This window comes from Euwallacea fornicatus, chromosome 25 (assembly GCF_040115645.1).
Source record: "Euwallacea fornicatus isolate EFF26 chromosome 25, ASM4011564v1, whole genome shotgun sequence".
NCBI classification, from domain to species: Eukaryota; Metazoa; Arthropoda; class Insecta; order Coleoptera; family Curculionidae; genus Euwallacea; species Euwallacea fornicatus.
In genome coordinates, this window is record NC_089565.1 from 237,120 (window position 1) to 260,584 (window position 23,465).

At 35.3% G+C, this 23,465-nt stretch overlaps 3 protein-coding genes across 17 annotated transcripts in view; 2 read left to right on the top strand and 1 right to left on the bottom strand.

Annotated features, from left to right (window-relative positions):
- Positions 1-3,008, top strand: part of LOC136346945 (acetylcholine receptor subunit alpha-like) — a 66,949-nt gene extending 63,941 nt beyond the window's left edge. For 9 of the 14 annotated variants that reach the window (XM_066296514.1, XM_066296512.1, XM_066296513.1 and 6 more), the window contains exons 11-13: positions 2,259-2,405; positions 2,457-2,664; positions 2,771-3,008. In XM_066296514.1, coding sequence (XP_066152611.1) covers positions 2,259-2,405; positions 2,457-2,664; positions 2,771-2,968 — 553 coding nt within the window. In that variant the 3' untranslated portion in view covers positions 2,969-3,008. The remainder of the gene's footprint in view (positions 1-2,258; positions 2,406-2,456; positions 2,665-2,770) is intronic. The other 5 variants (XM_066296522.1, XM_066296526.1, XM_066296523.1 and 2 more) reach the window with 1 other exon arrangement.
- Positions 3,009-9,884: 6,876 nt separating this feature from the next.
- Positions 9,885-23,465, bottom strand: part of LOC136346957 (C-type mannose receptor 2-like) — a 107,407-nt gene continuing 93,826 nt past the window's right edge. For both annotated transcript variants that reach the window (XM_066296535.1, XM_066296536.1), the window contains 3 exons: positions 20,981-21,149; positions 20,523-20,923; positions 9,885-14,155 (listed from right to left, as the gene is read on the bottom strand). In XM_066296535.1, coding sequence (XP_066152632.1) covers positions 14,013-14,155; positions 20,523-20,923; positions 20,981-21,149 — 713 coding nt within the window. In that variant the 3' untranslated portion in view covers positions 9,885-14,012. The remainder of the gene's footprint in view (positions 14,156-20,522; positions 20,924-20,980; positions 21,150-23,465) is intronic.
- Positions 11,966-13,101, top strand: LOC136346882 (uncharacterized). The gene is made up of 3 exons (XM_066296397.1): positions 11,966-12,203; positions 12,273-12,864; positions 13,074-13,101. The coding sequence occupies exons 1-3, from the start codon at positions 11,966-11,968 to the stop codon at positions 13,099-13,101; spliced, it is 858 nt and encodes a 285-aa protein (XP_066152494.1).

Sequence of the window (23,465 nt, forward strand, 5' to 3'; positions counted from 1 at the left end):
GGTTCATGATTCAAGGGACTCAATTACTACCTCTCGCAACTCTACAAAACTAGTTGTTCTTGAAACCACCAATGGCTAGTTATTTTTTAAACCATTAGCTAAGTACCATCTCCTGCAACCTGTATTGCATGGAAGTACTAATGATATTAGTTACGCAATAAAGCATTAAAACAACCAAACACGAGTGCTTAAAACCAGTTTCTCTCGGTCTGAAAAAGAAAAAATTGAGGGTGGTCCATCGTTTTAAACTAAAATTGAATCAGCTGCGGAAGCAGATACCACTAACTTACAACTGTGTCCTGGAGAGGTGCAACAGCTTCTTCGACGACAGTTACCAAGTTGGGGAGTGGTTGCAAATCGGTTTCGCAGAGCTAGTTGTTTGAAGCGCCGATTTTGATGCTCTGTAGTAAGTCTCGATTGACCAGTTGGTCTTCTACGTGTTCCTCTACCTTCTTCTGCCCACACCCGACACACGCCCATTACCGTAATTACAACGGTGTTAACACTGCGAGCAATTTCGCGATAAGACAAACCAACATATCGATGGGCAACAATTCTACCCCTGTCCAAATCACTATGATGGTGATATTGTTGATGTGTTCGGACCCTGGGCATTTTGCATAAATAGGCAAAAACATGAGAACTAAAAATATTTGAAACTAAGAAATTAATTTTTTTTCCAAAGGTTTTAAAGATAAAATGTTGAGTATGGCATCGTGGCTCGCTTTCTATATAGTTATTTCGTTGCCAAAATATTAATTCCAAAACATGATTCCTACTGGGTGTAACACTTCTAATGTCACTAACTATAGTTAACTCAGATGTTAGGCATCTATCACAATTCGATTATCAAAAAAACGGATCGTTTATCTGAGAAGCAAAGAATTGGAATTTTAATCTTTTTGGGTTATGTAGATCGCTAAAGAACTTACAAAGAGGTGTGTCTTATATTTAATGAGAAATATCCAGACGGATAGAAGTGTAATTTGTCGGATTAATAAAAATTTTGAACAAACTGAACGTTTGAAAGTTGCTTCAGAATGTGGAAGATCTCGAACAGCAACTGGTGGTGATAAAGCATTAGATACTCTTTTGTCTATGGATGAAAATCTCACACAGTCTACCAGCAAACTTGCCGATTAATGTAATATATCTGCAAAATCAGTTAACAATCTTTGAAGTAAATTTCCCTTTTCCACGAATTGACGCCTGGAGATTTTTCTGGCATGATGGAATTTTGTGAATTATTGCAAGAAATAGGCATTCAGGATAATAAATTCTTTTCGAGAATTTCATTTTTAGATGAAGCAACGTTTTGCTTAAATGGATACATTCATCGACATAATGTCGCTAGTGGTCTACAGACAATCTGTATTGGATGCAAACTCTGAATAAATGATATCCGTAAAAACTTAATGTATGAATGGGTACAATCGGTCATTGATCCATCGGTCTATTTTTCATAGAGGGGAACTTAAGCAACGTTTTATATTTGCACTGATTACAAAACAAAATGGTTCTATTAATCGCCGCAGTTTTTCCTGGAGAAAATGCGAAACAATAATATATGGCTTCAATAACATGGAACACCACCACGCTATGCCATAACTCTGAGAAAGTCTTTTGATGAGGGTCTCTCTAAAAGATGAACTTGTGCTGTGGCAATTGAATGCCCGCCGTGATCTCCAGATCTTATGCCACTCGACTTTTTGTGGGGACACTTAAACGGCTCCGTTTACAAAAATAGTCCACAAAATTTGGATGACGTAGGTTTTAGAATTCAAACAGGATTAGATAACAAGAGCAACACTGGATAATTGCATAAGAGAGTTTGCGAAACGACTGAGTCATTGCCACATTGTTACTGGAGCCCCATTTGAGCATTTATTGTGGGACATTCAATTTTGTCTGATGTAATAGTGAGTTCATTTATTTGGTCTAATCCAATGTTATTTTTTAAGTAAACTGTAGATCTAATTTTAGTTCTGAGTGCACCGTTGTATCCCTAATGCAATTACCTTTCGTTTATAACACACTAGGTACCTTTCCGTTTCAAAATAAAAAGGAGTAGCTGGATAGGGATGAAACATTTGAACATTGAAAATAAAGTATGAAATGTCACATTTTCAAAATAAGATTACTAATAGATAAGAATTTAGCAAAAAACGGGTTTGTGATAGTTATAAACGTGTTGCAATACTTTTTTCAAACCCTGTATATTTGTTTTTCTTCAAAATCAATTATTTTTTAACTTTTAGGTACAACCCGTTCGACCCTCATGCAGCGCTAATTCAGGGTTGCAACGGGTTAAGAGGCTCTAGATTCTGTCACGGTTCCGGGGTAATACACCAAGAATACCAAGAGCTGACTTCCACCACCAGTATTTGCGATACGTTGATGAATAGGTTGGTAGTGCTCAAAGCTTATTTTTGAGTTATTCTATGGAATATTTGCAGGGAAATAGAATCGGCGAGGTTGTTGGCTTGTCGCATTCACGGAACCACCTCGCCAATTATTCGAATGTCCGTGGATGGCGAATATGAAGCCTTTATCGACCCTCTCCTGGCAGATTTGGCTTGGCACCAATGTCCAGAATTTCACAAAGCCATGGACGGAGTCAAGTTCATTGCCAGCCACATTAAAAGGGAACAAGACTCCACAAGGGTATATTTTATTTAAATTTATATTGGGGATGATATGTGTAAAATTTAATGGAATATTGATGTTTTGACCGTGATCGATTATCGACTGAATGGAAATCTTTTTCTAGGTGAAAGAAGATTGGAAGTACGTCGCTATGGTTTTAGACCGATTGTTCCTTTGGATTTTCACTTTAGCAGTTGTAGTCGGAACAGCTGGAATTATTTTACAAGCTCCAACATTGTACGATGACAGGCGACCGATTGACGTACACATATCGGAAATTGCCTCTTCCACAGTAAAACCGTATATTTCTTCCACTTTGTAGCACTTTATTTAATAGAAAACAATATTATCCAATAAGAGTATTTATTTCATATATTTGGAACGACAATTGGTCCACGTGCTGAAAATATTTTACATTTCTTGACATTAATGCTGAAAACCCTCAAAGGAAAAGCGATTATTTATATATGTCAATTATTTAACTGCATCCTTAGGGCCAGTTACTACCCTACTCAATGGAAAATAGCACAAATTATAACAATTCTGAAATCGGGAAAACCAACCGAAGAAGTTACCTCTTATCGCCCCATTAGTCTCTTGCCAGTGCTGTCGAAGTCATTTGTAAGGCTACTGCTTCGCAGAATCAAAGCGGATCTAACTGAGAGCCAGGAGATCATTATCATTCCCGATCACCAATTCGGATTCGGGGAAGGACATGCAACCATAGAACAAGTCCATAGAGTGACACACAAAATTTACGAGGCACTTCAAAATAAGGAATATTGCTCAGGTATCTTTTTAGATATTAAGAAGGCATTTGATAAAGAGTGGCACAAGGGCCTGGTATACAAGATCAAGAAGTCCATACCAAAATACTTTAACATACTTAACTCCTACTTGAATAATCGCAAATTTTATGTCCAAGTCGAAGACGCCTGGTCGACCTTATATGACCTACTTGCAGGGGTTCCCCAAGGTTCAGTCCTGGATCCATTCTTGTACACCCTATATACAGCAGATACAGTATACAGCCAACATGGTATGTTATCAACATTTGCAGACGATACTGCGTTTCTGGTTGGCAGTCCTGACCCGCAAATCGCTACTGACCTCATACAAGACTATCTTTCACAACTAGAATCCTGGCTAACTAAGTGGAAGATAAAGATTAATGAAGACAAGTTCACCCACATCACCTTCAGCTTAAGAAGAAATACCTGCCCGCCAGTGAAAATAAACAACGTGGAAATTCCCCAGGCAGAATCAGTGAAATACCCAGGAATGCACTTCGATAGGAGGCTAACCTGGAAGAAGCACATCAAGACCAAAAGAACTCAACTAAATCTCAAAACAAAAAAACTTACCTGGCTACTGGGATACCGCTCTCAAGTATCACTAGAGAACAAAGTGCTAGTACAAAGGACTCGATAAAATAATGGAGTTCCAAAGCTTTGAGAAGGTACAGAAACCCTGTTACACGAACCACACTAAATTTAATCACAAACTAGTTGAAATACAGGATTGAGTGGTGATTAAACTATTAATAATAATGCCCATGTATAGATTTCTATTGCGATGAGAGCGTGAGAAGTTCGTAAAGTTCTGTGGTCCAACTTATGAGATTGAGAGAAGAGAGAAGTTGCTGTCAACGCGACGAGGTGAGAAACGGTTCTGGTTCTTGCTCCAAGAGGAGTCGTGCTCCATCCCGATAAATGCAGGTCTCCGAGTCTGGTTTTTTCCCACGATTTCATGGGAAAATCACCACCTTGATGCTTTCCCACCATTGCCTTATCGCCGACACCCTCTGGTTCTTGTCCATTTACGAGTTTGTTGCGACATTCCATCCTAATTTACTGCGGCTCTTTATTTTGCGATTCGCACTTCATAAATCAGGACGGAAGTAAACCAAATGAATGGTAATTAGCGCGGTACCCATGGTTTGGCACCTACTGGTATATTGAGGTTTGGGTTCTGTTTTCTATCTATTATTATTATTTCCCAGATGTTAGGGCCTTGCGTGAGAGCGATCTTTATGTTGGAATTTCTCCAACAACTACTCTTAGTTCGAAATGTGTTGTTTTTCTATTCTTTCTTTTAGTTCCGACCATAAATGTTCAATCGGGTTCACATCTGGGGATTGGGGAGGTATCCCCTCTTTAACGACACGAGCTGTGTGTTTTGGATCGTTGTCTTGCTAAAATATGAATTTCTTTTTAATTCCCATTTTCTTTGTACTCTCTATTAAATTTCTTTTTAAAGTGTTTATGTAAACAAAGCGATACATTATTCCATCAATAAAATTTAATTGTCCCACTCCATGCCACGACATACATCCCCAAATTGGAACAGAACCTCCTCCATGCTTCACAGCCGGGATTAAGTTTTTTTGGATTCCATGCTTCTCCTCGCTTTCTATACAAAAGTACCTTTTTGGATTTTCCAAACAGCTCAATATTTTTGTCCAAATGCCTTTGAGCACTCTCTAAACGTTTTATCTTATTCTTCTTACTTACTAATGGTTTTTCCGACCAATTCGTGCCCGTACGCCTTCGCTCCTTAAAAAGTTTCGTATTGTCATTTTATGGAAAACTTTGTGGTGATCACTGGCTGCACTTTTCACTATTTCAGTTGCAGCAATTCGTGGATTTTCTTGAACTCTCCTTAATATTGCCCGATTTCTCTCGACGTGTCAGTTTACTTTTCCTCCCTCTCCCCGGCAAATCTTTTGTTGTATGGGTTGTATTAAATTTTTTATAATATATTGAATCGTAGATCGGCTTCTACTCACAATTTTCGCTATATTTCTTTACGATTTTCCTTCTTTAAAATATTTAATAATCAATTCTCTTATTTTTTGAGGCATCTTTGTGGATTTGCAGCCCATTTTAAAATTTATTGGTGTTCTTTACTGCAAATGATCTCAAACTAACATTGAAAATGTGAATAATAAATTCCTAAAAATTTTTATCTCGGAATTGGAATGCTAAACGAAAATTTATATATTTTTTTCAAATGGACGAATAATTTTTCGCCCATTGGTTCTGAAGAACGTATGTATGTTTGATTATTGATGTTTTTGTAACATGATTATTTACGTTGAATATTTTAGTATTATATTTGCACATGAATAACATTTGTTACTTTTTGTAACAAAACTGAAATAAAAGAAAAGTAGTTTAGATTTCATCCATTGGTTTTTAATTTTATTCTGGGTGGACGAATAATTTACCTCCCAACTGTATGTATTAGCCACTGATGAAGCGAGATTCACCAGGGAAAGAGTATTTAATATGCACAACACTCACATTTTGACAGAAGAAAATCCCAATGGTATAAGGCCTCGCAATTTTCAAGAGAAATTTTCAATAAATGCATGGGCTGGAATAATAAACGGTCGGCTCATCGGCCCTTATTTTTTACCAGATCGATTAGATGGCAGAAGTTATTTACAGTTTTTAAATAACGAGCTAAATCGTCTATTGGAAGATGTTTCGCTGGAAATTCGTGGAAACATTTGGTATTTTCACGATGGTGTTCTTTGCCATAACGCTTGAATTGTATGAAAATGGTTAAATGGGCACCTTCCCAGTAGGTAGGGTTGCGTGGCCCGCTCGATCCCCAGATTTAAATCCTTGCGATTTTTATTTATGGGGCCATATGAAACAGATAGTGTATTTTACTCCAGTTGATACAATTGAGGAACTATGAGGACGCGTTGAAAATGCCGCCAGAATGATTCGAAATGATAGGGAAACATTACTGAGGGTAAAAGAAAATTTTCAACGCCGAATACAATTATGATTTGAGAATAATTGTTGGATTTGTTAAATTAAAAATCAATGTACAAAACTCGAATCTAAATAATAATTTCGGCATTGTTGACTCACATTGTGTACGCACCAAGCTGATTCAGGTGTATGTAAAAAGGGAAATATTTCTTGTAATCTTTCACGATGCTCGTACTGCAGTAGTGATTCTGCCGTTTATAAGTAAAGTCGGTCGGTTAGTGCATTCTTCTTTTGTTAATCCCAATTTCCACTAAATATACTCATAATTTCCAACAATAATGGAAGACAGTTTGAACACTTAGTGTAACCTTTTTTGTAGGTAAGTCAAAAATTTAAATTATTTTAACACTAAATAACGTAAAGCCTCAATAACTCCTCCTACTTAGTTGTATGCTTTTAATGACTTTTTCGCAAAAAATAGACATGCACATCAGAAGGCAGGAAAAAAATATCGTAGGTATCTATGCGAAGGATCCGAAAGAGGATAAACAATTTTAGATGCCATAAGCGAGTAACAGAATTGTAATAAATCTTTTAATTAATTGAACTGGAAAACTATACTCCTTGCGCAAAAAATGTACTTGAAAAAAATGTTGCTTTTTACGAGTTTTATTACTGATTCAAATTATGGCACTTATTTCTGGGACACCCTGTATAGAAAGTAGGCTATCATACTGATCACAGATCTCCCCTATTTTTGATCTGATGACGCCTCACAGCAACCTTAAAATATACCCAAAGATTTTTGAATAGGGTTCAGATCGGGTGACTGAGAAGGCCACGGCACAACCAGAATCGATTCATTGTGAAAACATTGTTTAACTCGCCTAGTCATATGTGTCGGATCATTATCTTGTTGATATTTTCAAATTAATGGCATTTCTTCCGAAGCATACGGCAGCATAGCATCTGTCATTATTTTAAGGTATTCTTCTTGATCTTCAATTCCTTTTATCCAATAAATGGGACCACCACCGAACCTAGAGAGACAACCCCATAAGTTTATGTTGCCACCTCCATGTTTAATGGTTTTCTTCAAAATATGTTTTGGAAGCAATTCCTGTTTTGCTGGTCTTCTTACATACCGTCGACCATCGGAACCAAACAAATTAATTTTCGATTCATCCGAAAAAAAGACATTTTTCCACATTTTTATATAATCATCTTAATTTTCGAAACGAAGATGACTCTTCCCAAATTCTATCCTTTTTAATTTGTTTATTTTTGATAGCAACGGTACCTTTCAAGCCACTCTACCGTGTAAATGAACTTCCTGTAACCGTCTTCGGATAGTTCTGGAACTTATTTCCAATTTTAGGTCCTTTTGAATTTATTTGGAGTTCACAAAAGGTCTTTTGGGTTTCTCGCTTTATTTGGCAATCAGTAAGAACCATTGTTTTCCTCTTACGTCCACGATTTTCCTGGTGTTCCGTGTATTTGAGAGAATTTATCATCAAGATTATCAATCTTCCTATTTTTCGAGAGATTACACGAAGAGAATTGCGTTCATCTGAGTGTACGTATCTAAATTCTTTCGGCTAAAGAATGGTGATTTTCACGTCCCATTTGTTTGTTTATTCATTATTAAATTGCATCAAAATACTTCGAAATGATTAATTAGACTTACCTTTCAATTTCTTTCTTATTAAATGAAGGATTATGAAAGTTATAAAAAAATAGCGAGCTTTTAATGCACTAGTTCTATTATTATGACTACCTTAACTTTAACTGTCTGAACAAAACAGGGAAGTACAATTCTAGTGTAAGGTAATTCCCCCGATTTCTGCTTTCAGATACAGTTACCAACATTGTAGATATTTAGGACCCCAGTTCGAACGAGGTAGAATAAGTTTCAATAGACTTTTTTCCATTTTTGAACTAAACCAGTAGTGGTCCCATTTCTTTGGCCACCACTGTAACTGTAATGACACATCAGATGTTGCTTGAGCAGCTCGTGTGGAAATCAGAGCGATACCATTAAAAGAATCCACCTGCCAACTTAAAATAGGATGAACACATTGATGAACAGTTTCAATCTCATCGACACTTAAAATCAATGGATTTTGATCCAAAAGAAAAATCAAAAGGAAACTAGTTGTGTCATGATTAAATTATCGATGACTGATTGACTTTGCAAATTTTCACGCTAGGACATTGGATTGTATTTAATCCCGTTTTTAACTTGTTATGCTACAATATACACTCAATCAAACTTATATGGAATCACCCAGTATTTTACAGAAAGGTGTTTTTACTGATTTGTTTTTGCATTCAAATAAAACAAAATTTCTATTTATTTATAAACAACGTTTAGTTCAATAACATATTAATGTTAGTACATCGGCAGTATGGACTTTATTAATTTAGAAGTCACGTCTCAGGTGTGCTCATTTGAATTTTTTGCTTTAAACTGCCTTAAAATGCCTTTTGTGGGATTATCTGATCTACAGAGAGGAAGAATAATTGCCTTAGTGGAGCTGGGTATGCCTCAAAGAACTGTTGCCCGTACAGTAGGGGTTTCGCAAGGGATTGCTTCAAAAACTGCTACTTGGAATTAGGAACGTTGCAAAACAGGCCAAGAAGAAGTCGCCAAGATGTCACTACAGATCGACAAGACTGATTTTTGGTGCAAATAGCTAGAGGAAATTCAACGGTAACAATTCCCGAGCTTCAAAGGCAAATTCTACAAGCGACAGAGATACGCATTTCTGTGAAAACAATTAGAAAAAGACTTCGAGCTACAGAACTATTTAGTCGAAGGCCACTAAAAGTCCCCGAATTGACGGGACAACATAAACGCGATAGATTCAATTGGTGTTTGCAGCACCAAAATTGGACAATGGACGAATGGCAAAACGTCCTGTTTCCAGACAAAACCAGGATTGGTCTTAGATCTGATGATCGGCGATTTCATGTTTGAAGAGGCCATGGAAGGCAAGCCAGGCTTCAAACTGCCCGATCTGTCACGAAATATAAAGGGAGAACAGTAATGTTTTGGGGCGGCATTATGATAGGAGAAAAAACTTCCTTAATTCTCATTCGACCCACCTTAACTGGACAGAGGTACGTAGATTTGGTGCTCCAACCAATAATAACAATTTGGAGAGGTGCTGTTGGAGAGAATTTTTTATTTATGCACCACAATGCCCCACCGAATACCACTGGAGTCACGAAAAATACCTTGGAAACGAAGAGTATCAAAGTTTTAAGGGGGCCTGCTTATTTTCCAGACCTGATTCCTGTAGAAAATTTACGTGACATGATTAAAAGAAAAGTTAGGGATTGTCAGCGCAATCTAGGAAATACAAAACAACTGATACAAGTAGTTCTTGAAGAATAGAGAAATCTTCCTCATGAAAAAAAATTACTACTTTTTAATACGCATGCCTCGTCGCATTCGTTCTTGTATTGGAGTTAGGGGTGGAAATACAGATTACTAAAACACTCAAAAAGCCTATAATTTCATTTATAATTTTAATTTCTTATAAATCTTGCTTGTACAAAATGGAAGCTCTTTAGTTTATTTTCATTATTACATAGAGAATTTTTTTTCTTTCAATTCTTGCAATATAAATATTTTTTAATTTAATCTTTCAATTTCTAGCACATAATTTCCATATAAAGTCATTACTTTGCAAAATACTGGATAATTCCATTTAAGTTTGATTGAGTGTATACTAAATTAGTTCCCTCGTACTCACAGATTTGAGAAAGTCAACTAACCAAAATAAGGGAAAAATGTGTACATAAAAGATACAATTTAATAATTTGCATTATTTTTGGGGTTTGGTCCCGATGGAAAATAAAACTCCAAAGGGGTAGATACAACCTAAAATCATTCCTCTGGTTGTCACCTAAAGGCTATTTTACAATGGGCAAATTTCGATAAACGGCGAGCACTAAATTTTACGAAATTTATGTGTAAACATCGCAAAAAAAAATCAAGTTTTTTTTCCATTGGATTTTATTGCAAATAGTTGAGAAATTAAATTATAAACCTCAATCTCAATTATTTTATAACACGTATTTATGTAAATTTATGTAATTTAAGTTAGGAAAAGTATGGTTTTGTATAACAAGTGATGAAATTCTCGGGACGAGCTACAAAGAATATTTCCATATATGATACACGTTTCATTACATCAGTTTTTAAATTTGCTACCAGGTGAAAAAGTCAAGAATTTGAATATTCATATTCGTAACAATTATTTATAAATTTTAACACATTTAACACATTCAAGTAATGAGTATATCTTTGTAGGACTATATCTATCAATGTTACTGGTCCCATTAGTTAATTGTTACGTAAAGTTACATACCTGCTTTAGTTATACAACTAGTTACGAAATTGAACCCGATTAAAAATCGGTTTAGAGCACGAAATCTAGTAGTTTATTATTTGTAAAGATTAGAAAAAATATAGTAAAGTATTCACAAAAATAGTCAAAATGGAGCATTTTTCAGTAGTTTTACACAGTTCGTATTTTCGAAACGCCCTCACCAACTTTCATCAACGAAAAAGATTCTAAAAATTCGTTTCTTCTAGAATCATCGATGAACGGTAAAGGGTGAAGAAAAGTGCGGTGCAAAAATGGTAAGTTACTTCATTTGGTACGGGTATTTCAACACTTTCGTGATAACGCCATTTAGTGGTTTTGGTCGATACCTCGGGACATCTACAGCGCATTTTCGTCTTTTCCTGCAATTCAAAAACTTACAGGACGCTTTTAAAAAGTTATTGTTATTTCTCTAGTTACCCCTTCTACCTGGAAAGTGCCGCACCCTATTTGAATAAAATAAATTATGGGTCAAAAACGTTTCTTTTCGAAACAGTGGTATAGACTGGTTTACATTGAAATCAGGTAGTTAAAGTAGTTCAAAACAAAAAATGTAGTGCATAACCGCAACATCTACATTGATGGCGTTTCTAGAAATTCGCAGATTAAAAATAGAGCTTTTATTGCAACATCATTTAGGAACACTTTGTGATATCTCAGTACTATTTGAGAGTTTTTTTCATTTGTGGTTTATAAGAAAAGTTATGGGTCCATTTACAAATTTGATATTTTTTTGATTTAAGAGCATTTTATTTAACATATATTTTATTTTTTTATCCCGTATAATATTGAAAAGGGTAATTATACCGTAAACGGTTCTTGCTCCGATCATTCTGATTTTTTAATATGTTATTCTAAAGGTCATTTTGAACAACTTTTCTAAAGGGACAAGGGCGCGCAAATGCCTCTTTCACACTTTTTTTTAGGTTGAACATTTTTCCAAATCCAACTGTCTTACGGGATCTTGAAGCGAATAGGGGTGCTGGGTGGGGTAAGGTAAGGTAAGATAAGATAAGGTAAGGTGAGGTAAGGTAAGGTAAGGTAAGGTAACACATTTCCATTTTTCATCCAAATAATCATTTTTGAATTTATCAATTCGACAACATTGCTTGATTCTACCAGCATTCACGTCTCACATAAAAACGTTTTGTTTCGATATTTGTTTTGATATTTTGGACTAGTTTGAAGGGAAAGATGGTTTGTAACGGTTGTGAATTATCGTTAAAAGATTTTATCGTAATGTTAAGTGATAGAAGGCAATTCGTGGATTTTTTAATAAATCACGGACTGTTAGTGAAATATAGCTATTGCAAAACTTGTAAAAATCGATTAGAAATTAACATAAATAGTTTATTGTTTACTTGTGGCCGAAAATACAAGAAAAGTAAAAAAGTTAAGAAGTGTGCCTTAAAAAAAATGCAAAAAGAGGAACGTGGTTTCAAATGTCGAAATTATCGTTGGAAAATATAATGAAATTTCACTGTTTTGTGGTTACGATTAGGATTTCCTCGACAACAATTTACAATGAAAGAGCTTAAATGCAATTCCAATACTGTTGTAAAGTGGTCATCATATTGCAGAGAACTGTGTATTCAGTGGGTACTTAAAAATTCAGAAAAAATTGGTGGAGTTGGAAAAATTGTGGAAATAGATGAAGCAAAGTTTGGGAAGCGAAAATTCAATAGAGGACGCAGGATTCAAGGAAAATTGATCTCTGGTGGGTTCGAGAGAGATACTAAGAGAGTTTTTCTAGTTCCAGTTGAAAATAGGACCTCACAAACTTTGCTCCAAATTATTAAAGAATGGATACATCCTGGAACCACTATTGTATCGGATTGTTGGAGAGCATATGATGTTTTAAAAAATGAAGAATATCAGCACTTGCAAATTAATCACTCCCTTCAGTATGTTGATTCTAATGATCCGCAAATTCACACTCAGAATGTAGAGCGTATATGGAGAGATATCCGTGGTGGAATTCCCAGATATGGAAGAAAAGAGCCCTATTTTGTTGGATATCTAGCAGAATTTTTGTTTAAACGGTCATTTCCTTTATTAAGCGACATTCATTATTTCTCTATTGAAATTGCAAAGTTACATCCACCTCAGTAAGGAAATTTATTTCATTTAGTTCAGGTTAGTTCGGATCACCTCAGTAAAGGAAATTTATTTCATTTAGTTTCAATTCTTATCAAGCAATATGTTTTTCATTTACTTATTTTGATCAGAATTTATATTTTTTTTCAATTGCGATTGCAATTAAAATAAAATTGTAAAATTTTTGTGTATCTTTCTTGCGCAGGGGCCACGCTAGTATTTTAGTCGATTAAGTAAAGTGTCTTTCGGGATTCATAGAGTGAATTAGAGTGCTGAGTAAGGTAATTATCAACAACGTTTCAGATCTTTAAAGCAACAACAAAATATTACATACCCATAGTGAAGCAGTTTACCCCACCCAGCACCCTTATTCGCTCCACGATCCCGTAAGACAGTTGAATTTGGAAAAATGTTCAACCTAAAAAAAAGTGTGAAAGAGGCATTTGCGCGCCCTTATCCCTTTAGAAAAGTTGTTCAAAATAACCTTTAGAATAACATATTAAAAAATCAGAATGATCAGAGCAAGAACCGTTTACGGTACTGTTACTTTGAAAAGATATTGTTGTATGCTGAAAATTCACCAGGAATTGAGCTGTAACCTGAACTGTCGTTGTAAACAATTCTGGAATAACCGTAATTATGAAATACACGTGCTGAAAATTGGTTAAAAGTTATTCATAGTATTTTTGCTTTATTCCGAGTTTGTTATTTAAGACGAGCTCTCGACAATGGCCATAGGAAACGGACTGTGAAAATCCTTTTTGTTCACGAAAATCGGCAATGATATTTCTGAAAAAGGAGTTCTCAAAAATGACCGAACATACGCCGTTTTGACCATTTTGTGAGCAGTTAATTAACATTATTCTTAATTTTTAACAACGAGATTATACCAATATATTAAATTATATCACTCATTCACTTACTTACAAATTTTAGTGTTCAAAAAGCAATTTTTATTCACAAAACAAAAGTTACACACACATGAAAAATATCATTACCTCCATAGGTTGATGAGGCGGACCTTCATCGACCTCATGTCTTTACAAAGAGCGTTTAAATAAATATTGTGGGTTGAAAAGTTATTAAGTCAATTTTTCACACTGAAAACTTACAATAGCAGCACTATTAACAAAAATGTTCAATATTATTTTCTTGAACTTTCGACGGATTTTACAATATTGTATTCTTCCACAATTGTATTTGGATGCAACGGATGTGCATGTCCGCCTTCTTTGTAAGTTGTGTAGTACATTTTAAAGTTTTGTTTGTTTTCTTCGTCTTGTCTCACTGCAACAAAAACAGATAAATTACTATATATAATTACTTAAAAGATCGGGACAAATTCTTTATTTAATAAAAAAAAAACTGGTTAAGTTGCGAGACCCGAGATTAGCCTTTTCCAGGGCGATCCATATACAAGATGTCATATGATGAGAAGAAAATATTTCAAAGAATGATTATCTGACTCACTTAAAAAAAAAAAATTTCATGTAATTATTGATCTGATTTTCAGCTGTTTCAAAGATATTCACATTTCACATACAGGGTGTTCTCAAAAGTGAGTCATTTATTTTAACAGCTGGTAGAACTCGTAAAGAAAAGTCGATTTACCAAAAATTGTTTATATAAAAATGGCAGAATAAGAGAGTTGAATAATGTTACATCGTTTTTGACTTATTGATAAATAACTGAATTGAAGCTGAAAATATTTTCCAGAGATTTCTCATAGTCACATTAGTAATAAATTTTTTTGTCCGAAGTTGCTACTTGCTCTACTTATCGAGATACAGCCGCTGTCCAACGAAAACCGGACAGGCTGTATGTCCGGTTAATGCAAAGCCTTACTCGGCGTACTCATGAGTGACTACATGCATCAAAAATAAAATCCCGAATAACATCACAAGCATTTCCAATGGAGTGTTGTAGTTCTTCCACATTATTTACTTCTCCACCGTGATAAACTAACTGTTTTAAATAGCCCCATGGAAGAAAATCGCAGGGCGTTAGATCTGGGGAACGTGCAGGCCAAGAATTGGGTCCATTCCGTCCTATTAGGAAACTCATTGTTTAAGTGTTCACGAACTTCTCGTATGAAATGTGGTGGAGCTCCTTCATATAGAAACCACATATTCTCTCTCACATTTAAAGGAAGATCTTCTAATAAGTCTGGCAGATTGTTTTGAAGAAAGTCTAAATGATGTTCCCCTGTCAGCCCATTAAGTAAAAAGTAAAGTCCAATAAGCATGTCATTTGCTACGTCAGTCCAAACATTTATCCAAAATCTGTGTTGAAAATCATTTCATTTCACAGCATGCGGATTTTCTACTGCCCATACATGGTGGTTGTGGAAATTATTCACAACATTTCTTGAAAACGTAGCCTCGTCGGTAGCCAAAATTAATTTGGTAAAATTTTCATTTATGCTGCACTCGTGTAAAATCCACTGACAAAAGTCGACTCTTTTAGGACAATTTTCGGGTTGTAACGCTTGTGCCATTGATAATTGTAGGAATAAAACTGTTTTTGTCTTATAATTTTCCAGACTTTACTATGAGCAACTCCTACTTGAACTGCTGTGGGCCTAGTGCTCGTTGTTGGGTCGTTTCCAATAATTTCTAAAGTGTTATCCTCAATCTCTACCACATCTCGTGAAGGAGGTCCTCCAACGTGACCTCCCCGTTGTTCCTTTAAATACCCCGTGTCACGAAGTCTTTCCGCGTACAAGCGACATGCTGCGGCTGCATTTTATTGGCACACCCCGTAAGTTAATATTATGTCAACTAGTTCCTTGTTTTGAAAAATGTGTGCCATTTTTATTGCACAAAACACCCACAAATTAAAAATGATACACGAACTGCTGTACGAATTTATTTAGTACTGGCCAAATCGAAAAATTCATTAAAAACCGAAAAACCAAAAAAAGTAGACGTACCCAGTGTCAGTAGTAAACAAACAATTGTTTATTACTAAAATTTATTTAAAACGCAATAGCCGAAAACGACCAAAAAATCAGATTTTTATTAAAGTTTTTAAATTTCAATATTTCTAAATCATTTTTAATAATTGCTTCATTATGCAACTTTTATATAAACAATTTTTGATAAGCCGGCTCCTCTTTACGAGTTCTACCAGCTGTTAAAATAAATGACTCAACTTTGAGAATACCCCGTAAAAAGTGTTTCGGTTAATAATGTCGATTATTTTGCAAAATTAAACGTTTATTTTTATAACAAATTTAATTATGTTAATAATTAAAATATTGGCCATCATTAGCAATAGCTCTTTCCCATCTTGCCGTCAAAGAGTGGATCCGGGTCAAAAGATTTTTTTGTTTTTTGGCGGCAATCAATTATCAAGCCAAATTTGTATCTCTTCGTAAGATTGAAAGTGTTGTTCTAAAAGTGCGTGTGCACGGATCGGAATAAATGGTAGTCTGAAGGGGCTAAATCTGGCGAGTTTGGCGGGTGAAGTAGGACGACCCATTTAACGTCTACCAAATATTTTATTGCCAATTTTTCAACATGAAGCTGAGCATTATCCTGTTGGGAAATAACTCTATCCTATCTTTGAACGTATTCTTGTCCTTTTTCCTTCGATGCTCGGGTTAATTTTACCAATAGTTTTCGTTATCGATCGCCAGTAATTGTTTCACCACGTTTCGGTAATTCATAAAACACAACTCCTCTATTATCCCACCAAACACACAGTAAGATCTTCTTTCCGTGGATATTACGTACTGGTTGTGATGTTGATGGTTGGCCTGGATCCACCCATGATTTTTTGCGTTGTTGGTTGTCAAAATAAATTCACTTCTCATCGCCTGTGCAACTCGATGTAAAAACTTCTTTCGTTTCTGCCTGGCAAGCAAAACTTCACAAATGATTTTTCGTTTTTTAGTGTCTCGTTTTTTTCATTTATATGACACCCATTTTTCTTATTTCTGAATTTTTCCCACGGCATATTATATACGGTCGGAAACGTTGAATAGGGCCGCATTCAAGGTTTCTCCCAACTGTTTCAACGTTTGAGTGAAGACTTCGTTCAATGATTCTCGCAAATCTGCATCTTCCAACTTCGTAAGCTTTCCTGGTCGTTCCTTGTCTTTTACATTAAAATCGATAATTTTAAAACGGTTAAACCATCGTTCACAACTTTTTTGGAATAGAGCATGTTTCCCATATGCTTCAAGTAACCATCGATAACTTTCGGCAGCCGTTTTTTTCAAATTAAAAAGGTTATTAAACTTCTCCGCAAAAGTCTTTCCTGGTACAAAAGTCGCCATATTCAAAACTATGAAAACTATGTTTATTGCACAATAGCAATTAATAGCGAACCAGCTTTGAATGCGGCATGTTTACCTTTCAAGACGCAATCGACATCGCAAATTTATATTAACAAATGAACCAGTAACACAACCTCTCACCAAAATCGTCATTATTAACCGAAACACCTATTATATTGTTATTTTTAATGAAATTGTTGCATATCTGTTTTAAAAAAAGGAAAAGTAAACATGCGTTATCTCTAATTCACCAAAGTTAAACAGTAAGAGCGGTAAAGTGAGCACATTTTATTTACAATGTTTACTAATAAAAAATATGCGAACGTAGTTTTTATGTATGATTTTGCTAATGACAACGCGCTTGTAGCTATTAGATCATGTCAACGTAGAATTCCAGAACGACAAGCTCTCAATAATGGAACATTTTTGAGAGTTTGCCGAACTTTGAGGGGAACTGACCAATTTCCTCGTTTCCTTCTGACCTGCGCGAAGCCCAGACCTCACATCTCTGGATTTTTACATTTGAGGTCATCTGGAATCTCAAGTTGATTTGCAATCTATCAACTCCAAATAATTGATCAAGGGAATACAAGAAAAGTGAGAAAAACTATGGAAAATTGGCCTTGCTTTTAATTTGATTTCTCCACTAAATACATTATCTATTCGAAAGGTGGTGGGACATTTGGAACCGTTTTTGCATTAAACATATTAATTAGTTAAACTCGATTTATGTTATTTACGTTTAATATGTAGTACGGTTAAATTTTTGACAATCAACAAATTGTCTGCAAGCCAAGAATATTTAGTGTAATCTTACACAATGGTATCTCTGATAGAGTTGAAGATCGTATCATTAGTTATATCACATTTTCTTATTGGAAATAAGCTATATAATTATCTCTTGCAATATTTTCTTCTGGTCATAGAACACCCTGTAGATTATGAAATCATGAATAACTGCAACGCCATTATTTAACAGGGGGGCTAACTACCAAAATGGAAATAGCAAAATATGATTTAGAGTTATACCTCAATTTAATTACATACATTTCAATGTAGGTAGCTAGTGTGTATCAACCATTTGTCAAAGTATACTCAGTGCGATTAGAATTGTTACACCCAGTAGGAATAATTTTTTGGAATTAATATTTTGGCAACAAAATTACTATATAGAAGGCAGGCCACGATGCCATGCTCAACATTTTATCTTTAAAACCTTTGAAAAAAAAATTATTTCTTACTTTTTCTTGAAGACAACGGTTCATGCGACCTGTTTGGTACAAACATTTTTAGTTCTCATGTTTCTGCCTATTTGTGCAAAATGCTCAGGGTCCGAACACATCAACAATATCACCATCATAGTGATTTGGACAGGGGTAGAATTGTTGCCCATCGACATGTTGGATTGTGTTATCGCGAAATTGCTCGCCGTGTTAACACCATTGTAATTACGGTAATGGGCGTGTGTCGGGTGTGGGCAGAAGAAGGTAGAGGAACACGTAGAAGACCAACTGGTCAACCGAGTCTTACTACAGAGTGTCAAAATCATCGCTTCAGACAACTAGCTCTGCGAGACCGCTTTGCTACTACACGCCAACTTGGTAGCCGATGGTTTGGAGAAGAAGGTAAGCCTGTTGGTATGCAAATTCTACATCGTCGCATTCGAGCCTTTGGACTTTTATACTGTCCTTGATTAGCGCTACTTTTAACAGCAGCATTGGAAGAAAGAATGGCATAATGCCGTATTCAACGACAAATCGAGATTCTGTTTAGGCATGAATGATGGCCCTATAAGGATAAGACGCCGTCTTGGAGAGCGTCGTGATGTTGAATACGCAGTTGAGAGACAAGTACATAGGACTGTTGGAGTAATGGTTTAGGGGAGCTATTGCCTATGGTAGCCAATCAATTCTTGTGTTTACTCGAGGCAATTTAACCGCTGCGCGTTATGTAGATAACGTCCGACAACCCACTTTACTGCCTTATCTAGATGGTAGTCCACACGTCCTTTTTCAGAAAGACAACGCACATCCCCATATTGCCCATTGAATTATGGACTTTCTCCAAAATCTGACGTTAATGTTTTGCCGTGGCCATCCCGTTCGCCGGATTTAAACCCCATCGAACATGTGTGGAATATGATAGGAAAAAGACTACCCACTTTGCCCTATCCTCCACAGACTCTGGCAGAGTTTATTCACGAAGTTCAAGTTGCCTGGAACGAGGTGCCGCAAGCAGGCATCGATCACCTAATTTTGTCAATGCCTAGGCGTGTGCAGAAGGGTATTCATCTACTAGGTTGCCAAACACATTATTAATTTTTTTTTCGGGTTATAAGTTAATGACACTTCTTGCAAAGTTTATCGTTTCATTCTGGATGTAAGACTACCCCATTGCAAAAACCTTAATTCCAAAAAATCCTACTGGGTGTAACACTTCTAATGTCCCTGAGCATATTTAAATGTTTGATTATCTGAGCGGGTGCTGACAAATTTTGGGTAGACAGTGTCTATCTTGTTTACTAGTATGCTTCAGCACTTTCAAGGCAACTCGTCCAAGTTTGTTGCTGCTTTCCTGCCTGAGTTTGTATGTAAGTAGATGAGGTGTTTTACCAGGACAATAGTTATTGAAGATGATTCAGGTCGATTCTGGTTTATCTCTGTCGAAAAGAAGTCATGTCGATTTCTAGAATCTAAAAGCAAGCAAAAAAATATAAATTCCCTTTCGTCTCAAAAGTGCATTTCTGTTATAGAGGGTGTTAGTTGAAAAACGCCACCTGTAATTTCTGGGTAGAAAATGACCTGTAATGTCTGAACCTATAATTCTTATTATAAAAACACTTGGTAGGTACCTATGTGCATATTATCAATTCCTTTAAAATTTAGTTAGGGAAGGGGCACCGGTGAGATACTTTTTCACTTGCAAAAAGTGATTTTAGAACTCACTCACTTTTAGACTCACTCACTTTTTCCAAAAATAATGAGGAAGTTTTCTGTTTGTTTCTTTCACATACAGACTTTTACTTACATTTCAAAACCGAATCTCATTTTTTGCTTAATTTCCACGATTGACTGCTTTATTTCGTAAATATTTATGGCCAACCTCTTTTTCCATCTACTTGCAAAATTCAAGGAAATGTTCGTGCAGGTTTGATTGCAAATTTCCATTTTGGTATTTTACTGGAGTGTACCTACTTCTGCCTAAACACTAACAATTCGGAGCTTTAACTATTTTTCACACACATAAAATACATATTTTTTTCAATCAATTCGAACTTATAAAAAAATCCCGACTCGCTGTTGGAGATGCTTTTCCTTTGCACCATACAACCCTAATAAAATTAAACCTTTTTAGGATAAATTAAAATCATACCTTTGATCCTCCTTCTTCTATAAGGCTGATCACTTTGAGCCACTAAAGCTGATACATTATTCTCATGTAAGGTACCATTAGAAAACTGCGATATTGGTGAGGAGTGTAAGTTTTTCTTCTTTTTCCGATTCGCCCGTTTCTTTTTCTTGTAACTGAATCCTGCTTGATTACCCTCTGTCAGAGGGTAAATGTGCACGTGAAAAGGATCTGAGGCGTGTTGTATTTTCTGGCTGGTTTTAAGTGGAACAAGAGTACTGGAGGTACCCGGTACAGGAATTTCGTTTAGGTTTTTCGTATTGTATTGGTGATGCAGCTTGTTTTTCGACATATTACTAGCTGCTGTGGAGGTTTTCTTTTGGCATATGTAATGTTTTTCTTCCAGGCAACTGCGTGTATTCCACCTAGCAAGTATAAACTTTTAAAATCTATTTAATAATATATGTGATGTGAACATTTACCGATACTCTAAAACTGGATCGATTACAATGCAACTCCACTGTAGGTCCTTTTCATCCTGATTTACGAATCTATCGAAGCCTTTGTAGCTCAAGGGCTTCCCTGAGGCCGCCCATTTCCATTGTTTTCGATGCCAGTCAAAGAAACCGCCCAACCATCTTTCGACCGGATCTTAAAGATTTTTTTTCATATTAGAATGATTTATTAGTATACTTAAATTATCCAACAATGATACAAATTATTTTAAGCTGATATACGGGGTATTTCAAAATCATGAGATGAAAGTTCTAGATTTTGTTCAGTGCAACAATAAAAAATATCGGAGGGTAAAAACCAGCAAATATCGCTCTATGATGCTAGAACCTTATGATAATTTAAAACAGTTATGTGCAAAAAGATATTTTATTGGATTATTTAATTTTTTTTAAATCGGAACTTTCCGAAAACCTCCTATTAAACGTTGTACAGCGAATATGGCTGCAACATGATGGTGCGCCTGCACATCCGTGGCCCCCTAGGTTATACGATTTAACACCTTTAGATTTCTTTCTGAGGGAACATGTAAAGTTGCTGCCTATGAAACACAAGTGGAAACTGAGCAAGACCTGATTGCACGAATCACTACGACTTTTGAAGTGATTCGAAACGATTATCAAATTTTTAGTCAAGTCGGCAGAAACCATGCACGTCGGTTATAAAGGTGCAATGAAGATCTATAGTCTGAACAATGAATTACTTTAGTGTTTTTTTATACAAATAAATTAAAAAGAAACGTACTAAAATTTGACGAAAACATTTTTCCTCCTAACTGTCTCAAAGTATTATAAGGCTATTGCACCTTAGAGAAGACATGTGAGGACACAGATTCTTATACTGAGACATCTTCTATTGTTGCTGTAGAAAATTTCTAGAAGTTTGATTTCATAGTTCTGAACGTCCTATACAGGACTATTCAAATTTGACGCTCATCATTGGAATCTCACTAACGATAAGAGATATGAGGTCGGTTAAATTGGGGCAAAGTTGCGCAATTTAAAACTCAATAAAACATGCCTTTCCAAATTTTGAAAAATTCCGATTACTTCCGGAGATGTCCATAAAAAAAAAACGAAATTTTGAAAAAACTTTTTTTATCGAAGTTATTTGAAAAGATAATTAAAAACGAATGTGACATCATAATTGCCACTTTTTTTGGTCTACTAAGTGCTGATATCATATTTGAAATTCGACGTTTAGATTTCCTGCAATCATCATCAACCTGATTTTTCTTTATGGGAGATATTGAGATATTTTGGATTTTTACATTTTTAAATTCAGTTATTTTTTCTGAGTACGACGATGTGTTACGTGTTAAGATTCAGTATTTCACATTGATCAAAGTATTAAAATAATTGATTTTGCTAAGAGTGCTTTTGAAAAGTTGATGATGATTAAAGGAAATCTAAACGTCAGATTTCCAATATGATATCAGCACTTTGTAGAAGAGAAACAGTGACAATTGTAATGTTTCATTCATTTTTAATTATTATATCTCTTCAAATAACTGCAGTAAAGAAAAGAAGCTTTTTTTAAAAATTTTGTTTATTCCGTATACCTCCAGAAGTAACTGAATTTTTTTGAAATTTTTAAAAAGCATATTATTGAGCTCCAAATTGTGCAATTTGGCCCTAATTTAACTGAACTCGTATCTCTTATGGTTATTGAGATCCCAATGATGATCGTCGAATCCGAAGAAGCCTGTAAAATCAGACCCAACAAGATTCTTAAAAACATAATTGTAATGTCTATATGCAAATCAACAAAAAACCATGTGAATAAAACTCTCAGCTGACGCGCATTCATTAACAAACACCGATATGTAGTCATGAAAATTCAACTGCATGTCTGCAGAAATTGAAATATGAACTGACCATCTCGGACATGTAGTTAAATTTTTAAAGCCAAATCGGGGTTGTTTTCAATTGAAAGAGTAATATTTTCTCCGGCCATACAGTAGAGTTTTCAATTCTATATATACAGGGTATTTCAGAATAATATGTGATACATTTAAGGGGTGATCCTATGAGAGATTTTGAGAAAAAAAGTTTATATGAACATAGGTCCATTTTCGTTTTATGTTTAAAATACAGAGTGTTAAAATTTGCTATATTTTTTTGTTTTTTTTAACAAGTCCGGACCTGAATTAAATATTTTTATCAAACTTGGTGGACGTAAGATAAATGTAGAAACATATCTTTCAAGAGAAAAACGAATTTTTAAATACAAGCAGAGGCGCTCCAAGGCTATGACCCTGATTATTTTTTGTGAAAAATATGTTACGCCACTGCTTTTTCAAAAAATTTAAATCATTTTCTCAATGGAGGACGTTTTCGGCAACCTACTTAATTTTTGCTTGTCTAAATGGTCGTTATACATTGCTACACATTAAGTATTATTATAACTAATTTGGTCGTTATTATAACATACAATGTTAACTACTCCCTTTGT